Source organism: Thalia democratica, chromosome 7 (genome assembly GCF_965202585.1).
Source record: "Thalia democratica chromosome 7, ktThaDemo2.hap1.1, whole genome shotgun sequence".
Classification (NCBI taxonomy): Eukaryota; Metazoa; Chordata; class Thaliacea; order Salpida; family Salpidae; genus Thalia; species Thalia democratica.
In genome coordinates this window covers 2,837,945-2,854,532 of record NC_139171.1, presented here as the reverse complement: position 1 = coordinate 2,854,532, position 16,588 = coordinate 2,837,945, and the positions used below count along the sequence as shown (strand labels likewise).

The 16,588-nt window shown below is 24.1% G+C and overlaps 1 protein-coding gene across 2 annotated transcripts in view; it reads left to right on the top strand.

Annotated features, from left to right (window-relative positions):
* LOC145840411 (uncharacterized) overlaps positions 1-15,927 on the top strand; it is a 45,947-nt gene extending 30,020 nt beyond the window's left edge. For both annotated transcript variants that reach the window (XM_082947666.1, XM_082947665.1), the window contains 9 exons: positions 2,895-3,020; positions 4,368-4,447; positions 8,618-8,792; positions 8,991-9,077; positions 9,368-9,616; positions 10,869-10,966; positions 11,979-12,018; positions 12,762-12,828; positions 14,330-15,927. In XM_082947666.1, coding sequence (XP_082803792.1) covers positions 2,895-3,020; positions 4,368-4,447; positions 8,618-8,792; positions 8,991-9,077; positions 9,368-9,616; positions 10,869-10,966; positions 11,979-12,018; positions 12,762-12,828; positions 14,330-15,003 — 1,596 coding nt within the window. In that variant the 3' untranslated portion in view covers positions 15,004-15,927. The remainder of the gene's footprint in view (positions 1-2,894; positions 3,021-4,367; positions 4,448-8,617; positions 8,793-8,990; positions 9,078-9,367; positions 9,617-10,868; positions 10,967-11,978; positions 12,019-12,761; positions 12,829-14,329) is intronic.
* The last annotated feature ends 661 nt before the right edge of the window (positions 15,928-16,588 follow it).

The window sequence follows — 16,588 nt, the reverse complement described above, 5'->3', positions numbered from 1 at the left end:
AAATATTTTCAACATATTCATAACTAAATACAATTTCTAATATTTAATAAAATATTTTCCTACATATTCATTAGTTAAATACAAATACAATTTGCAATATTTTCTAATATTTAATAAAATATTTTTCTACATATTCATTAATTAAATACAAATACAGTTTACAATAATTTATAATAATTAATAAAATATTTTTCTACATATTCATTAATTAAATACAAATACAGTTTACAATAATTTATAATAATTAATAAAATATTTTCAACATATTCATAGCACGTGTACTTATTTCCTGAGACGAAATCACGTGAATTTTTAACACATAATAAAAAATATTTCATTAAATTATTAAAAATATTTCACAAATTTAATCATTTTGAACTCAGTTTTAAGCTTAAATGAAGCCTTTGTGTTTGTTGTTTCAAACGTATTTTTATATCCTGTAGTACACTTTGAAAATACTTTTATAAAAACTTTAAAAATATAAAAAGTTTTTACAGACTTATTCTTTAATTATTTTGAACTTGTTTTTAAGTTTGACTTTAGTCTTTTTAGATACAATTTTGTTCTAAAAATTTACATACATATATTTTTTTAAATGTTCAAATTTTTTAAGTACAATATATAGATGTAAACTTTTACAAATTAAAAATTTAATACAAATAAGTTTTGTTTTGAAAACTATTAAACATTAAACAGGTGTAATTGTTTTTATTTACAGTTTTCCAAAACAAAAACATTTAACAACTAAAGGTTAATAAAACATATTTAAAGTATTCTAATCTAAATTATAAAAACAAGTGCTAATTTACACAAACTAAATGTTTTAATAAACTTTAAACATGTTTGATTTTATAAAAAAATAAAGTTGATAAAAATTCATATAAAGCTTAATTAATGTTTTGTATATTATTCTAAAGTTGAGTTACAATTAATTTGAAAATATTTAGCAAATTTTATTTTTAAATCTATAGAAGTGCTTTTTTATTTTGTGATAAGATAAGTAAGATAAGCTTTATGCAATTTCGTTTTTATTTTCAGAAATAAAAATAATAATAAACAAATTTAATTAACAAAAAAATATTTATTACAAAAATATGATAAAAATATTTAGAACAATATACAAACAACCCGATAAAACGCGCTGAAATTAAAATGCTGCAAATTTCATTGTACACCCAAAACTATTCTGTAGATAATACTCTTTCAAAACTTTTCATGTTCAGTTCAGTGTAAACTCTCACTGTATACTTAATACTTGTCGCACTACACTCTCTGTATGTGATATTTGCTGAAGTTACGTAAACTGAAAAGTTACACCTACAAACACATCAATACAGCGTAAAATACAGCAAAATATATTTGTTTACTTTTTCTTTTGTGCAGAATCAACCCGTGCTTTAAACGTGTTTTGTTGAATTTTTTTTTAATTTTGAAAATAAAAAGCCTGTTAAAAAATTTAAATATAAAACAAAACAACACGTTCATAAAAAAAAAAGTTAATTTTTGAGTTCAACAGTTGATCTTGCGGGTTTTCAGATTAACTCACCTCAGTTTAAAATATTTTGGTTTTTTCTTGAAACATTTAATTTGGCGCGCAAAACATTAATTTCTACTTGAGGGTAGTTTTCTATAAATAGAAAGTTTGCATGTAAAAATTTTATAATTAATTCATATCATTCAACACTTGGTTTTAATTTTTATTTGAACTTATAACAGTGTTTCAAAATCTTATGCAACTAAATTTTTGGTAATTAATTTGTATGTTTCAAGACTTTTGTTTACTTGTTAAGGGATTTTTGTGTACTTCAATTAATTATATGTTGTTTCAAAATGTTATATAATTCATCATTTGCAAATTAATTTGTATCTTTCAACACTGTCTTAGTTCAGTTTTTGATACACTTTCTTTATATTGTGTATTTATTTAAAATATTTTATTTTATAATACCCAGTATGCACTGCAGTAATATCCAAATGTTTACCATAATCAGATTATATTTGAATTATTTTAATACGAGACAGTATTCCTTTGTGTTCTAAAAAATCATTCACCTAAAAAGTTTTCATTAGTTAAGTTTTGTATGCATTAAAAAAAATACTTAAATTAGCATGCGTATATACTTTTGTTCAAAGGACATGTCTTTTAAAAACTTGGTATATAAAAACATATACTTGAGTTTTTTAGTTTTTGTAAAATACTAAAATAACACATACAAAAACACCGGTTTTTATGCTTTTTAATTAAATTTTTGTATACTTTTGTATAAACAGCTTATTTCATATCCACCACAAATATATACGTTCAGCAATGTTTGAAATATTTTTTTAATTTCAATTTTCATAATTAACTATTTCTTGCTGTTTACGAAAAAATAAATTTTGTGGAAAAAAATGTTTTCAGTTTCAAGTAAATCGAAAGTGAAATATTAATTAACATCTTTTGACTAGAAACAATGATTAACTCTTTGTTCTTGAAGTATCTGTTTTTTTTAAATTCTGTAAACAATTTACAGACACCCCAACTATCTACATTCAGTATTATTATTATTATATTGTTTATTGTCCAATGTTGGATTCAGACATCAAAACCTGAGCCACTTTAACAGGACACAAAATTGAAAAATTTAATGACTTTTCTATTTAAATTTCGATTATAATGTATTTAATTCTATAAAATACTTATATTTTACAGTATCCAAAACTATCTACATTCAGTAATATAAAGTTAAAATATTTGATGATTATAATAATGAAACTTGAGTTGTGTTATATATTTTATTCTCTAAACATTTTACAGTCTCCGCAATTATCAACATTCGAAAGTATCAAATCTAAAAATTTACTAATTATATTAATTAAATTTAAGTTTTTATATTTTATTCAACATTATACAGTCTCCACAACTGTCCACGTTCAGCAATGTGAAATTGGAACCGAAATTGAAACCACTCACTCAAACTAAACTGGATGAGATGAAAGTTTCAGAACTCAAAGAACAGCTTAAAGCTAGACAACTAAAAGTAAGAGCTCATAAAAATTTAAATACTTGTAATTAACAGGCGAAAATTAGTGTGAATATAAGTAACAGGGAAATTTTTAAAATGTACCATTAGAATACTGTTATACATAGATATAAGTTAAATAGTTTTAAGAAGTTCAATTGAAAGTCAGTTTCTTTGAATGTGTAGTGTTAAAATATTGAAAAATATTTAAGAGTAAATCCAGTTCAAAGCTAGACAGTTTAAGACCTTACTTGAAAAAAGTTTAATTTGAATTAAAAGCTGAAAGATGATCAAATAAATTTTGGTTTTGTATTGTGATTGAAAACAGAGTTGATTAAAAATTAAATGTAGTTTTTTTATTTGTTAAAAAAAATGTAATTGTTTAATTAAATTTAAGTGTTTTGTTATTGTGAAAAGTTTTGTATAAAACAGACATCATTTTAAACTTATTATTTAACTTATAACACTAGAAATTATAATTTTTGAAGTTTTACTTTGAATAATAGTTTATTACAAAAAATTATTTTAGAATAAGTAAAACTCAAAAGAGTTCTTAGTTTACAAAAACAAGTTAATATTTTCAGTTTAAGTACTACTTTTATAAACTGTATAAAAGTACTTTTCAAAATTTTATTTGGTTGTATTAAATACCGAAAAAGTATACGAAGAATTTTTTTTTCTTTTAATAACATTTTGAATATCCAAAAAAACAACTTTACATAAGAGACACTTAGGATATGATAATAATTTTACATAAGAGATTATAACATTACTGTCTACTGTTTAAGAGCTACTGTTATCTAGACTATAAGGAATTTTATAACGACTTATAATTCTGTCAAATTTTAAACAATTCCTTTTAATTTTGGTATGTAATAACACATAAATTCATACTTTTATTGTGTTTGTTCTTCCATTAAGTTATGAGTTTTCTTTTTATGTAACACCATCTAAGTTTAGATATTATAAAATTTGTTTTTTGGAAATTAAATTACTTATCAACTTTTTATATTAAAAATTAAATAATTGTAGTTTTTTGTCATAAGTTTTTTTATATGTACAAAGTAATTACAATAAATAGTTCAACATGATTAGTTGTATAAATAGTTACTTATGATAAACATAAATGCTAACATAAATATTTGTATTGTAAATGTGTTAACACTAAAAATATAATTTCTTATATTGCATTATTTAGAATAAATATTTTTTTTATTTTTGTATGTTTTCTAAATAAAACTGCCAGTGCAGAGTTTAGTCTTTAATTTCCTTGTCTATTTTATGTACTTTCTATTGCTATTTTCATTTCAACCGGTTAATTTATTTTTTTTACTTTAATATATAGTAAATATTTTTTTATCATAGGTGACTGGTACAAAGGAAGTTTTAGTTGACAGACTCAGACCCTACTGCGTTAAACCAAAAGATAATGACTTTGCAATATTGTAAGTTTGTTATATATAGTAAAAATAACATTTTTTATTGAAAATTTTTACTGTGTAAAGCCAAAAGATAATGACTTTGCAATATTGTTAGTTTATTGTATATAGTTAAAATTAATATTTTTTATTGAAAATTATTACTGTGTAAAACCAAAAGATAATGATTTTGCCATATTGTTAGTTTATTATAAATAGTTAAAAATATATTTTTATTCTAAATTATTACTGTGTAAAACCAAAAGATAATGACTTTGCCATATTGTTAGTTTATTATATATAGTTAAAAATAATATTCTTTATTGAAAATTATTACTGTGTAAAACCAAAAGATAATGATTTTGCCATATTGTAAGTTTGTTATATATAGTTAAAAATATATTTTGTTATAAATTATTACTGTGTAAATCCAAAAAATAATTATTTTTCAATATTATTAGTTTATTATATATAGTAAAATTAATATTTTTTATTGTAAATTACTATTTTCTAAAACCAAAAGATAATGACTTTGCCATATTGTTAGTTTATTATATATAATAAAATTAATATCTATATTATAAATTATTACTGTGCAAAACTAAAAGATAATGACTTTGCTATATTGTTAGTTTCGATTTTTATTGATACACATTCTAATACTAAATATGATTAACTTTTTTTATTTTAATAATACTTAATACTATTTTAAATACAAAACGTGAGCATAAAACCAGTTGTATGAAACTGTAAATTAGACTAGCAAAATATGTAATAAATAGATAATGCTGGTCTAAAACGTTAATAGTATATATAATTTTGTAGGTAGTACGTATAAGTGAATAGTTTTGTTTTTGAAATTATGAAGCTAGAAGAATAATTAGTACTTTTTTTGTACATATAGTTAATTAGAAGGTATACAAAAACATAATAAAAGCGTTTTTATTTTTTAAATTACCTTTTTTTCTTATTAAAGTTCAAAATTAGCTCATCAATTATTTTACAAATCAGTTTCTTTCGAACTATTTAAAGTAAGTAATTTAAAAAGTTAATGACTATTTAATTCAAATCGTGATTGTAAAAAACAAACAAGAATAACCTGTCAAAAAAAACAATAAATTTAAAGTTTTCATGTCGAACTATTACAAGTCGGGTTTTGAATTAATTTGACAATTTAAATTATGACATCATACTCAACACTGTAATGTCTGCATTTGATAGTCTTTTCTAACACTTGCTGCTATGATTTTTTGTTTTAAAAATGGTTTATGTTCGTAACAAATAGAGCTTTTGATTAGCTTAACTGAACAAAAATTTAATAAATATAAATAAGTCTTAGTAAGTTAATAGTTACTGCAGGTAAAATATATGAGAAAAGTTTTATGTATTTTCTTATTAAAACATAGTTCTGATATAATCAATTATAATTTCAATCAATGTTTTTTGAAAAGTATAATTAAAGCTTAGTTCGATAGGTTAACATATTTTTTTATTTAGATTTAAAAGACAATTTTGAAATAATCTTTCTTTTTTTTTTTTAGAAACAACTTCATTTTTACAACATGTTCAATAAAAACATTTTTATATAAGCTTACACTTATTATATGGTACCGTACAACATATTAATATTTATTCATAATATTTGTCTAATCTATTAAAAACTCATACATATGATAATTAATCTAAATGTAAATTAAAGCTTGTAAAGTATATTACAAATCAAGTAATTTAACTTACTTTTAAAAGTTTTGCGCAGGAAATAATACAAAATTTAACGAGCACTTTTAAATTTTCCACTTTTTATTGAACTGACCGTGAAATCAGCTTAACTATGACGTCACAAAACATGTAAACCTGCAATTAAATAAAAGTTAATTTAAAATGAGGACATCGTAATACTTTTTATGTGACCTTTTCGAACCATTATGTGGATTTTAGATCCTTTTTGCGGGCTCAATTTTGGTTGCATAACTTTATTAATGTACGAAAGTTTTCCATTTAAATTTAAGAATGAAAATTAAGTTGAAGATCAAAAAATTTCACGAAACAATTTAAAGTTAAGTGTATGGAAAAATGCATTAAAGTTTAGGAATGAAAATTAAAATAAAAGATCAAAAATTTAACCCAGCAATTTAAAGTTAAACCATCACTCAAAGATAATGTAGTTTAATCTTATTATTGTGACGCTGTACGTAATTTATAAATTAAATAGAGTTATAAAAGTTTGTTTTGAAAATTTTCAAGCTAAATAAAAATATGTATTACCGAATACATTTTAAAGCTTCCGTGGTAGACTTAACTTATATTAATATTATTTATTATATTTGTATTATTTTGGCTGTATCTGAAATTTAAGAGATTAAAAAGCTTTGTCTAGCAACAGTCTTAACTTATTGTTTAAAGTTGTTTTTACTTTTCTATATTGTAAAAAGAACGTTAACTTGAAGTTAAGTAAAGTTTTGTAATGTTTTTTATCTTTGGTACTGTTTAAAATCTTACTGGGTCTTAATCTTATTGGGGTATTTAAGTTTTGCCATAGTAAATAGTTTTTATATATAATACTTGCCAAAGCTATTGTTATATAATCTTTGAAGCTAGATTAGCCAATTTATAAATGAAAAATATTTTTAACACAATAAACTTAGTTTTCTTAAATGATATTAAGTCTTAAAAATATTTTTTAAGTATTTATATAAACTTGTGAAAAATTTTGACAAAGACTAGAGATATATTTGTAATTTAGGAAATGAATTCATTCTGAAACAAATAAACTTTTATGCATTATTACAAGTTTATTTAACTGTTACATGTGGTTTCTAAATTTAAATTATCAGGTTGCAGATAAAGTTGAAATTTTTGTTCTTGAAGCTCAGTATAAGTTACATTCATAATTCATTCAAAATAATACATTTAAAATAATACAGTCATAATTCTTAATACTGGTAGTTGATTACGATAAAATATTTTCTAAAACAAGAAGCATTTACAAAGTATTAAAATGTCTGTAACTTAAGTAATACAACTTATTGAAAAGGTATACAAAGCAAAAGTTGTAAGTTGTGTAAATGGTAAATTCTATAGAAACTTTTACTATGAGATTGTTACGTCATATAGAAATTATTTATTAAGAAAAAGAACACTTCCGGAAAGTCATTAATAGTAAGGCTATACTAGAGTGTGACAAAATATATATTTATTTACTTATTTACAATATGTAAACTTATATATCTTATGAAACATGTGTACCAGTATTTTTTAAACCTTACTTTTCAAATAAATTATTTAAAAGCCCTTCAAGTGGACTCAGTAGAAGGTGTTCAAGTTTAAATAATAACCAATTTATGTATATACATATCTATTCTTAGAGCTTTTTGAGACTCCGTAGATCTGTCCTTAAATTTATTTGAGAGCAGTGAAACGCCGTTAGTTGTAATAAAGTTTTAACACAAGAACAACTGTGATATATTCCGATAAGCTTAGCTTATCAGGATCTCCAGGATTTAACGCCTTTTAACGTTACATCTTATATATAAATATATATATATATAAATTTACTTATATACAATCTCAATACGAAATGCCTTTAAATAAATGTTTTTATAGTTTCAATAGTGTGCAGAAGTCCAAACAACTTTATGTTATAAAATAGCAAATTATATATATATAAGTACAATTCACAACATGAATTAACTTTTCTTTACAAATGTTTTTTTTTAATCAACCCTAACTTCATGTAACGTTTATGGGATTATAAGTTATATACAAGTTCTATTGTCTGTAAAAATATGCTTGACATTTTAATTACATTTTGCTGAACAAACTAACAAACATTGTTTCATATATTATTCATACAAACTTACATAAATAAAAGTCTATACAAAGTTCACGCAATTCGAAACTTTCAAAAACAAACTTGAATTGACATTTATAAAAAGTATATGTAGTGATATTAAATAAACTAACATTGTTTTATATTGTTACTGGATATTAAATTACAATTGACATTTATAAAAAGTAGATGTATAATATTAAATAAACTAATGAACATTGTTTTATATTGTTATTGATACTAACTTACATAAGGCACTGGTGTATACAAAGTTTACAAAACTCATAAAGTTTCTATTGAAGCATGTATACTGTAATATATATATTGTATTGAAAAACGTCACTTATGTATATTATGACGTCACACAGCAGCAACATGCAAACGGAAACGTGCGGCAATTCAGTGAGCAGATGTGACACACCACAGCAGCAGCAGAAGAAGATAAATATCAGGTTGAGTGAGCCCCAACCACAGAAAATTAACATCATGTGTAACGGGCCCCAGCAGTTGAAACTATTCAATGGGAACAGACAGTTTAGCGAGGTTTTTATTGGCTAATTTCTTGAATTTCAATGTATTTTTTTACTGATTCAAACATGTTGACTTTTTTCAAATTTTCAAATTTGAAATTATAGAGGTTTAATGTTTCGAAGTTTTTAAACTTTTTGGCTTTTTTATTTTTAAATACTTAAAGTTGTACACATTTTTATGCTTGGTAGGTTATTTTACAATATTTTACAGCTTAAGAATGGAAAATACAAGCAAGAAATGACAATAGTTTCAACAAATAATCAACCCATGTTCGCCATACCTGCTACTACTTTTAAGGTAAAGTAAAAAACATATGTTACAAGTAATTCTTTTGTAAGGAAAATGCATTCTTCATATATAAGTCATCCTTAATATTTTGAACGAAGATGTTAAGCTGAAACAATAAGAATTTTTTTTAACCGTACAATTTTGTATTTACAACTTCATAAAGTTTTATTTTAACATTGCTGAAATAATCAATCTCAGGTAGAGAAATGAACCTAGAAAAGTTTTGTTCACCGTATAAAATATAAGTCTAAATAAACATCTCAAAATTTCTAAAACATTTTTATTGATTCTAATTCCAGGTCAACCTAACAACCCCGCAAGTTGTCAGTCAGGACAGTAAAGTTCACGTTGTCATGCCGACCACCCAGATAGTGCAGATGACCCCCAGCAACAGCATCACCATGACAACCAACACGCAGCAGCATAGCAACGAAGACTTGATCCACGAGAAGATGTTGAAACAGCAACAAGAAATTGACAAGTTGAAGCAGCAGTTGTTGAGCAAGGAAAAACAAGTTCAAATATTGCAAAATCAGCAACTTTTTCAGGTTGTTTTTTTATGTATTACAAAGTCAACAATTACTTTTCATGATATTTTCAGGGTGGCCACTAATCCTGAAAAATTTTGAACTAGACAATTTAGGTTAAAAAACCTGGAATTTGAGAAACTTTGAAAAAACTAGAATTTTAACAAAAATCTATAAAAAACCTGAAATTTTAAGCAATTTTTACATTTTAAGTAGTGAATAATTTTAATATACTTAAATATTTTTCTTACTATTATTTAAATAACTACAAATATCTTTCTTTATTATTAAATTAATTCAAAAAATTCAAAACCAACAAAAACATGGCTTAACTGTTTTTCTTATTTAATAGGTTTTAATTAGTTTATTTATGGATATTTTGGATATAGTATTTTGTTAGCTAAATATTATACCTCTAAAAAAGTTTAGTTCTTTTTTAATTCAAGCCACTATTAATCATTAGTCACAACAACAAAAATGCACTTTTTATGAATCATCTTTGTTATTATTTTAACTAAAACTAAATATAATAAATGCTTTTGTTTTAAATGTAGATTTATTTTTTATGTCTGCTAAAGTTAACTCAGGATTTTTTGACATTTTAAAGTAAGCTTCTGATATTAAAGAATATTTTTATGTTTTTTTATAATATACAACATAAAACTTTTGAGTTTTACACTTAATGCTTTAACTTTTCATTTACTTTAGCTAAAAATTGATAATTTAGTATTTAATTGCAGCTTTATAATTAGTGTATTTCAACTTGGATATATATAACTTCCCTAAAATTACTTAACAGTTTAGATTTATTGTATTGTAATTTTCATTTTACTTATGGTAATAAAAAAAAATTATATGCGCATTCTTAGAATTATGTATAGATTAATTAATTCTTAACTTTTGTAACTTTTGACTGTTACTTGATTAAAACAAGCAGTCCGAAATTCTAATGTGAGTTTCATTAAAGAATGACAAAAAGTCACAAATTCCATTGATACATACAATTTTTAAAAGCACTAATAATAACTTTATGGAATTTCTAAAGTAAACTCAGACAAACTGACCTTACAACTTTTAAATCCTTTAGTTTTGTTTAGGATTAGTTTCAAATGAATGAATTCGCTTTTAAACTTTAAATTTACTTCTGCAATGTTTTTTGCAAAATAAGTTTTACTTATTGCATTTAAGTAAAAATGGTTTCTAGAAATTTAGTGTTTTGAACTAAATCGAATTTATTGTGTTTTTTATTTAGTTTAAACTTTTTTTTTAACAGACAAACGGTTCAGCGAAAAATGGTGTGAACAAAATAAATGGTTCACAGCAAATCAATATTGAAATGGTTCCTACAACCAATAACTACAACCAGCAAAAGTTAGTTAATATTTTACATTAAATCAGGAGCTTATATCTGTAGTTAAAGTAAATTATTTAACAATTTAAAGTTATAGAAAATCAAGATAATAAACTACAACCAGCAAAAGTTGGTAACTATTTTACATTAGTTTTATTTAGTTTAAAGTTTTTGATTTAAGTTTAATACATGTTGCATAAAACCAGGAGCTTATATTGTAGTTAAAATTAATTAAATATCAGTTTAAAGTTATAGATTATCAAAATAATAAAATACTTTTTTGTGTATTAGCACAATTTTAAAAATATATATACACATGTTTAAGTACTTAAAAATTTTAATTCAAAACATGTTTAAAATTTCGAAAAGCTTACATTTGCGTATCAAATATACAAAAAAAATTACAAAAAAACTATCCAGTAATTAAGCAATTGAGAATAAGTACAATGTAAGTGGCAGTTTCTCATTACAAAGATCAAAGCAGCATACGTAATGGTGGTTTTGATTATGACGTAACTATTTGAATGGGGTACAGTACTTTTGTACATGTGATTTACATAACGTCCAAATATTAATTATTCTTTTACTTTTTATATGTTTAAATTTTTATAAACTAGCACAGTTTATTTATATTTAAACTTTTATAGTATGTTCTAAAAACTAAATAATTAAAGTAAGTGCAATTAAGTATAAATCTTAAGTTTTATATTTGAGGTTCTAAATTGAACAAAAATAGTTTTTATTTGAATAAGATTTAAATTGTAACTGAAGATCCCTTAAAGGGTGAAACTTAGTTTTACAAATTAAATTTTGATTAATTAATGTCGTATAAATCTTTAGTAAAACACATACTTCATAAACTAGTAAAAAATATTCATTAAAATAGTATTTTCCGACAAGTTTTATTGAAATGCAGTTTATTGTTTTAACTTTTATAATATATTAAGCTTTTTTACTTGAAAGCAGTAGATTTAAATATTTTTATGTATTTATGCTCAAAAAACTAAAATATAAATCACACTTTTTTTTCAGTTTCGACAACAATATTGAATTCTACTCTAAAGACGAAGAGGTAATAATTATTTTTATATTAAAATATTTATGTAAATTAAATTAGGAAATTAATGTTAACATGGTTTAATTAAGAAACTTCCAAAACAAATTATCCAATGACGATTTTCGAATTGTCTATATTCTGTACTTAAATTTTCGTCTAAACATTTTTTTGTATAAACTTTACCATTTACTATTTTTAAATTACAAAAACAAGTATTTTAAGTAAATTTATATAGTTTTTCCACCATCTAATATATAAATACATAAGGTACATGTATTAATGTGTTTTATATTTGCAACAAATATAAAACACAGTTTATATACACAACGTACATGTATATAAAAAAAACTTACAGGTGTTTATAACTTTATTCATTTGTAAACTATCTAACACATTCAAATACAATTATATAATTATGTTATGTGTATTATATTGTTATCAAATAACAAAATATAAAATACAGTTTATACATCTAATGCACATATATATTTATACATATTGTTGTACTCTTTTAAATTAACAAAAACGCACATTTATTTAAAAAAAATTAAATAAATTTTTGCACTGTATAATATATATATACATATGCAAAAATGTACATGTATTAATTTGTTTTATATTTGCAACAAATAATAAAATATAAAATACAGTTTATACACACAATGCACATGTAGTATACATGTTGTATTCAGCTGTTGCTAATTATTGTGCTTATCGTTTGTTTACGCTTGTGACGTCATAATGATGTATTTGCGCAGATGACCAATCTCGACGAAGACCTGATGCACATTTTGAATCAGGACTTGATGAAAAATAAAGACAAAAGTTTGTTGTTTACTTTGTTCAGATAAGATTTGTACATAAAAAGTAAATAAAACATATATTTTTAATGCAAAGAACTAAATGCTAGACTATTGAAAGAAACAACAAACATTCTAATTTAATAAATAATTTAGTAGAAATAATTTATACTACGCACAGTTTTAAATGGAACATAGTATAAATGTTTAATTGCTTAATTAAATAAGTTATTTTACTCTAAGGTCGCGTTTTGGTTTTGGGGTCAAACAGTTTTGGTACAGTGACAAAATTTAATAACTGTATTTACTTATATTTATTCTTTCAAGACTTTATTATACAAACTAAGTTTCGGTCAAAGATCTCGTCAGTGCTTAAATAAAAAGTCTAAAAATATATGTAACAGAAATTTTTGACTAAAACTTAGTTTGCATGATAAAGTTTTGAAAGAATAAATATATTATTTCTTCTCTAGTAGTTGAAATCTCTTTTCTAAAAATCAAACTGTATTTACACAAAATTTAAATGTATTAAAACTTTTTCACATTTAAATACATAATGACTTTGTTTAAAAAGTTACATGTAAATTGAAAGAAGTAGTACTTAACTAGTACTTCTTAATTCTGTTGAAAAAAAATTAGTTATATATAGAGCTTTTTAGCTTAGTGTTTATATATTACTGTCAAACTAAGGTTTTTTTTTATTTATTAAAATAAGTAAACCCATTGGCAACATAATAAATAAAGTGAATTATATTTAAATTAAGGTAATCACTCAACTAAACTGTAATACAACTTGGCACTTAGCGAGCTTACCAACTGTGTGATTTATTTCTCCTAACATCAAGTTGTTATCTAACTATAAGTACAATCTCTCATTAGTTCGTACTAAGTAGCTTTGTCTTTTATAAAAACGAAAGGTTTTGTAAATGAAACTGGCCTTTTATTTTTATAAATCAAAAACAAGTAATATGTACATTTTAGGATCATCAGAACAAGGATGAACATTATCGATAAAAAAAATTAAAAAACAGTTAAGTCTATACAAATAAATTAATTTTCCAAATGCAATACCTTTAAATATTTCTGTAGTAATTGGTAAATAAATATTTTATAAACTAAAACTATTTTGTAATATTTAATAGCTATATGTGTTGGTTTCTATTTAAGTGAAAGTTTTTATTTAAGTTATGGTTTGAATACATTTTGTAGAAAATTAAAGGCAAACATCTATGCAAAAGGAAAAACTGTATTTTTGTATACCATATTCTAACTGAACTTTGTATAAAGCATAAGCTTTCAACTTTTTCTTATAATACTGTCTTTTATTTTTTAAATCTCCCAGTTTTAAATTAATTTTAGGAAACTTTAACGTTGTTATTAACAGCAACCATCTCAATAAATTTTCAACGTATTTTTAGTTTGTACTCATTTAAACTTATAAAATATAGTATGCAGATGAAATTAGTACGAAAATTTTGAAGATCAATATTTCTAATAACTTATTTTCAAATATATTTTACCTCCAGATCACGAGGCAGACATGCAAATAACAAACAACCAGCTTCCATACAAGATAGTGTCCACCATGAACCCCAGCATTTCCATGGCAACCACCCCGAACATCCCTAGCAACACCAGTATGGACGTGAAGAGGACGTTACTGGAAACCAACGGTGACGCGTTGCTCGACCCCAACCAGCTTCCCCCCATCAACAACGACATCACCACCTTCACCCCCGACAACTTCAACTTCTCCATGGCAACCGACGACAACGGGTCCCATGGCAACAACATGCGGGTCCCACCCACCAACGGCGACGGTAGGAGTTTGGGGGATTTTAGTTTCGACGTTCAGGGGGATACCAACAACAACAATTTCCATGGCAACCAGCTCGGCTCGCTGCGTAGCAACCACGGCAGCGTTCAGGGTAACCAGGACCCGAGCAGGGGTTCGGGTCTGGAAGACATGCTGTCGTTCGACCTAAACCCGGACTTTCCCCAAACCGATCTCACCAACGACGACATGAGTTTCATGGCGGGGGATTTCATGAAGCAGGGTAACCTGGCAACGAACAACGTCATGACGACGAGCAGCGACCCTTTCAACACGAACATACTGAGCGAGAACGGGTTGAGTGGGAACAGCTTGAATTTCGACTATTTCAACAACGATCTGCTGAACACTTTCAACTCCACTTGAAAAATAATATTTAGAACAATTAAAACTTCTCGGGTCTTTTTGAAAATGATTTTGTTTTTTTGGTAAGAAAAGAGTTGTAAGTCAATTCAAGTTGAAAAAATACTATGAATGTTTAGATTAATTTTTTAGAGGTTTTTGGGGAATTAAATGTTTTGGGTTGAAAATAGCTGAAAAGATTTTAAGGTAAGTATAAGTTTGTAAAGAGTTATTTATTTATAATAGTTTTAGGTTTGTATATATAATTTAGTGATTGCAGACGTGATAAAAGTTATCAAAATATAAACTATTTAATATATGAAATTAATTCATTTACAGTTTTTAGTTCAAGTATTTAGAATAAATGCAATTTTCTATCTTGCTTTGAAGTTTAGTGAAATAACACTTTTACATTAAATGCATCAAAATGTAACAATTTATTTGTTTCTAGAATAATTAACTAATGTTTTAGAACCCTTTACTTTAAAAAATTGTTGAAAGAAATATTTTTTTTGCAAAATTGTTTTTTTTATTAATAGTTCGCCAATTTCTAAGTAAATGAGTTTTATTAGGCCACTTGTTAAATAATGTTATTGTCCCCATTTTTTTTCAAATGCCTTCTTGATGTAAAAAAGGCTGTTTACATAAAATTCCAAAGTTTTTGTTAACAAGTGAATAAAAACTGCAAGTATTCTAATGCATCAGTATTTTTGTTTATTTTAGATAAATGTGAAGTTTTTCATGTTTATTTCAACACTGTAGATTGTCATTTGTTAGTTGAAATTTACGACCTCTTAAAATGTCCAAACTAACTTATTTAATATAGTAAATGAATTAAATATGTTTAGTTTCACTTGACGAGGTCTTATTTTAACTTGGATGTTTTCAATAAAATTTATTTTTTGAAGCTAAGACATAAGTTTTACGAATGCCAATTATTTTCTAATGTGCCAGCGTATAATAATATCAAAAAAATTATCTTAAATATTTAACACTATTCTGGTAGTTTTTTTTTGAAAGTTTATTACAGCTGATTTAAAAAAAATGCTGTTTCAAGTTACACTTTGTAAACTTGCTTTTTATATTTTTTGTTTAATACAAACAATAAAAACCAGTTTTCAAATAAAATTTATAAAATTTTTTATACATTTTGTTTCCAAGTTCCACATTTTTTTGCATATTTTTTTAACTTTGTTGGCTTAAATTAAAGTGGAATTGTTATTCAGCGTGTCTTGTTTAATATTTCTAATTTAATAATTTTGTTGCCAACTTAGAAAATTTATTCTTGGCTTATCGGACACCAAAGATACGATTTTCTATATTTCTTATTTTAATCATGAAAACCTCTGTATTTCAAAATAAAAATTGGTATTGTTCATGATATGTTTCTGTCAAAAAATTGAAGTATTTAGTTTAAAGTTTTATATTTATAATGTGTCTAAAATGATAAAATGTTATGACAATTTTATAAATTTTCTATGAAAATTTATTTATAAATATTTTAATACATGTAGGTATTATATAATAAGTACATTTTTTATTTTCTTTCTACATCTATTCATTTTTTATTTTTCTAGCTACTGTATTTCTTTATATTGTTACATAATGA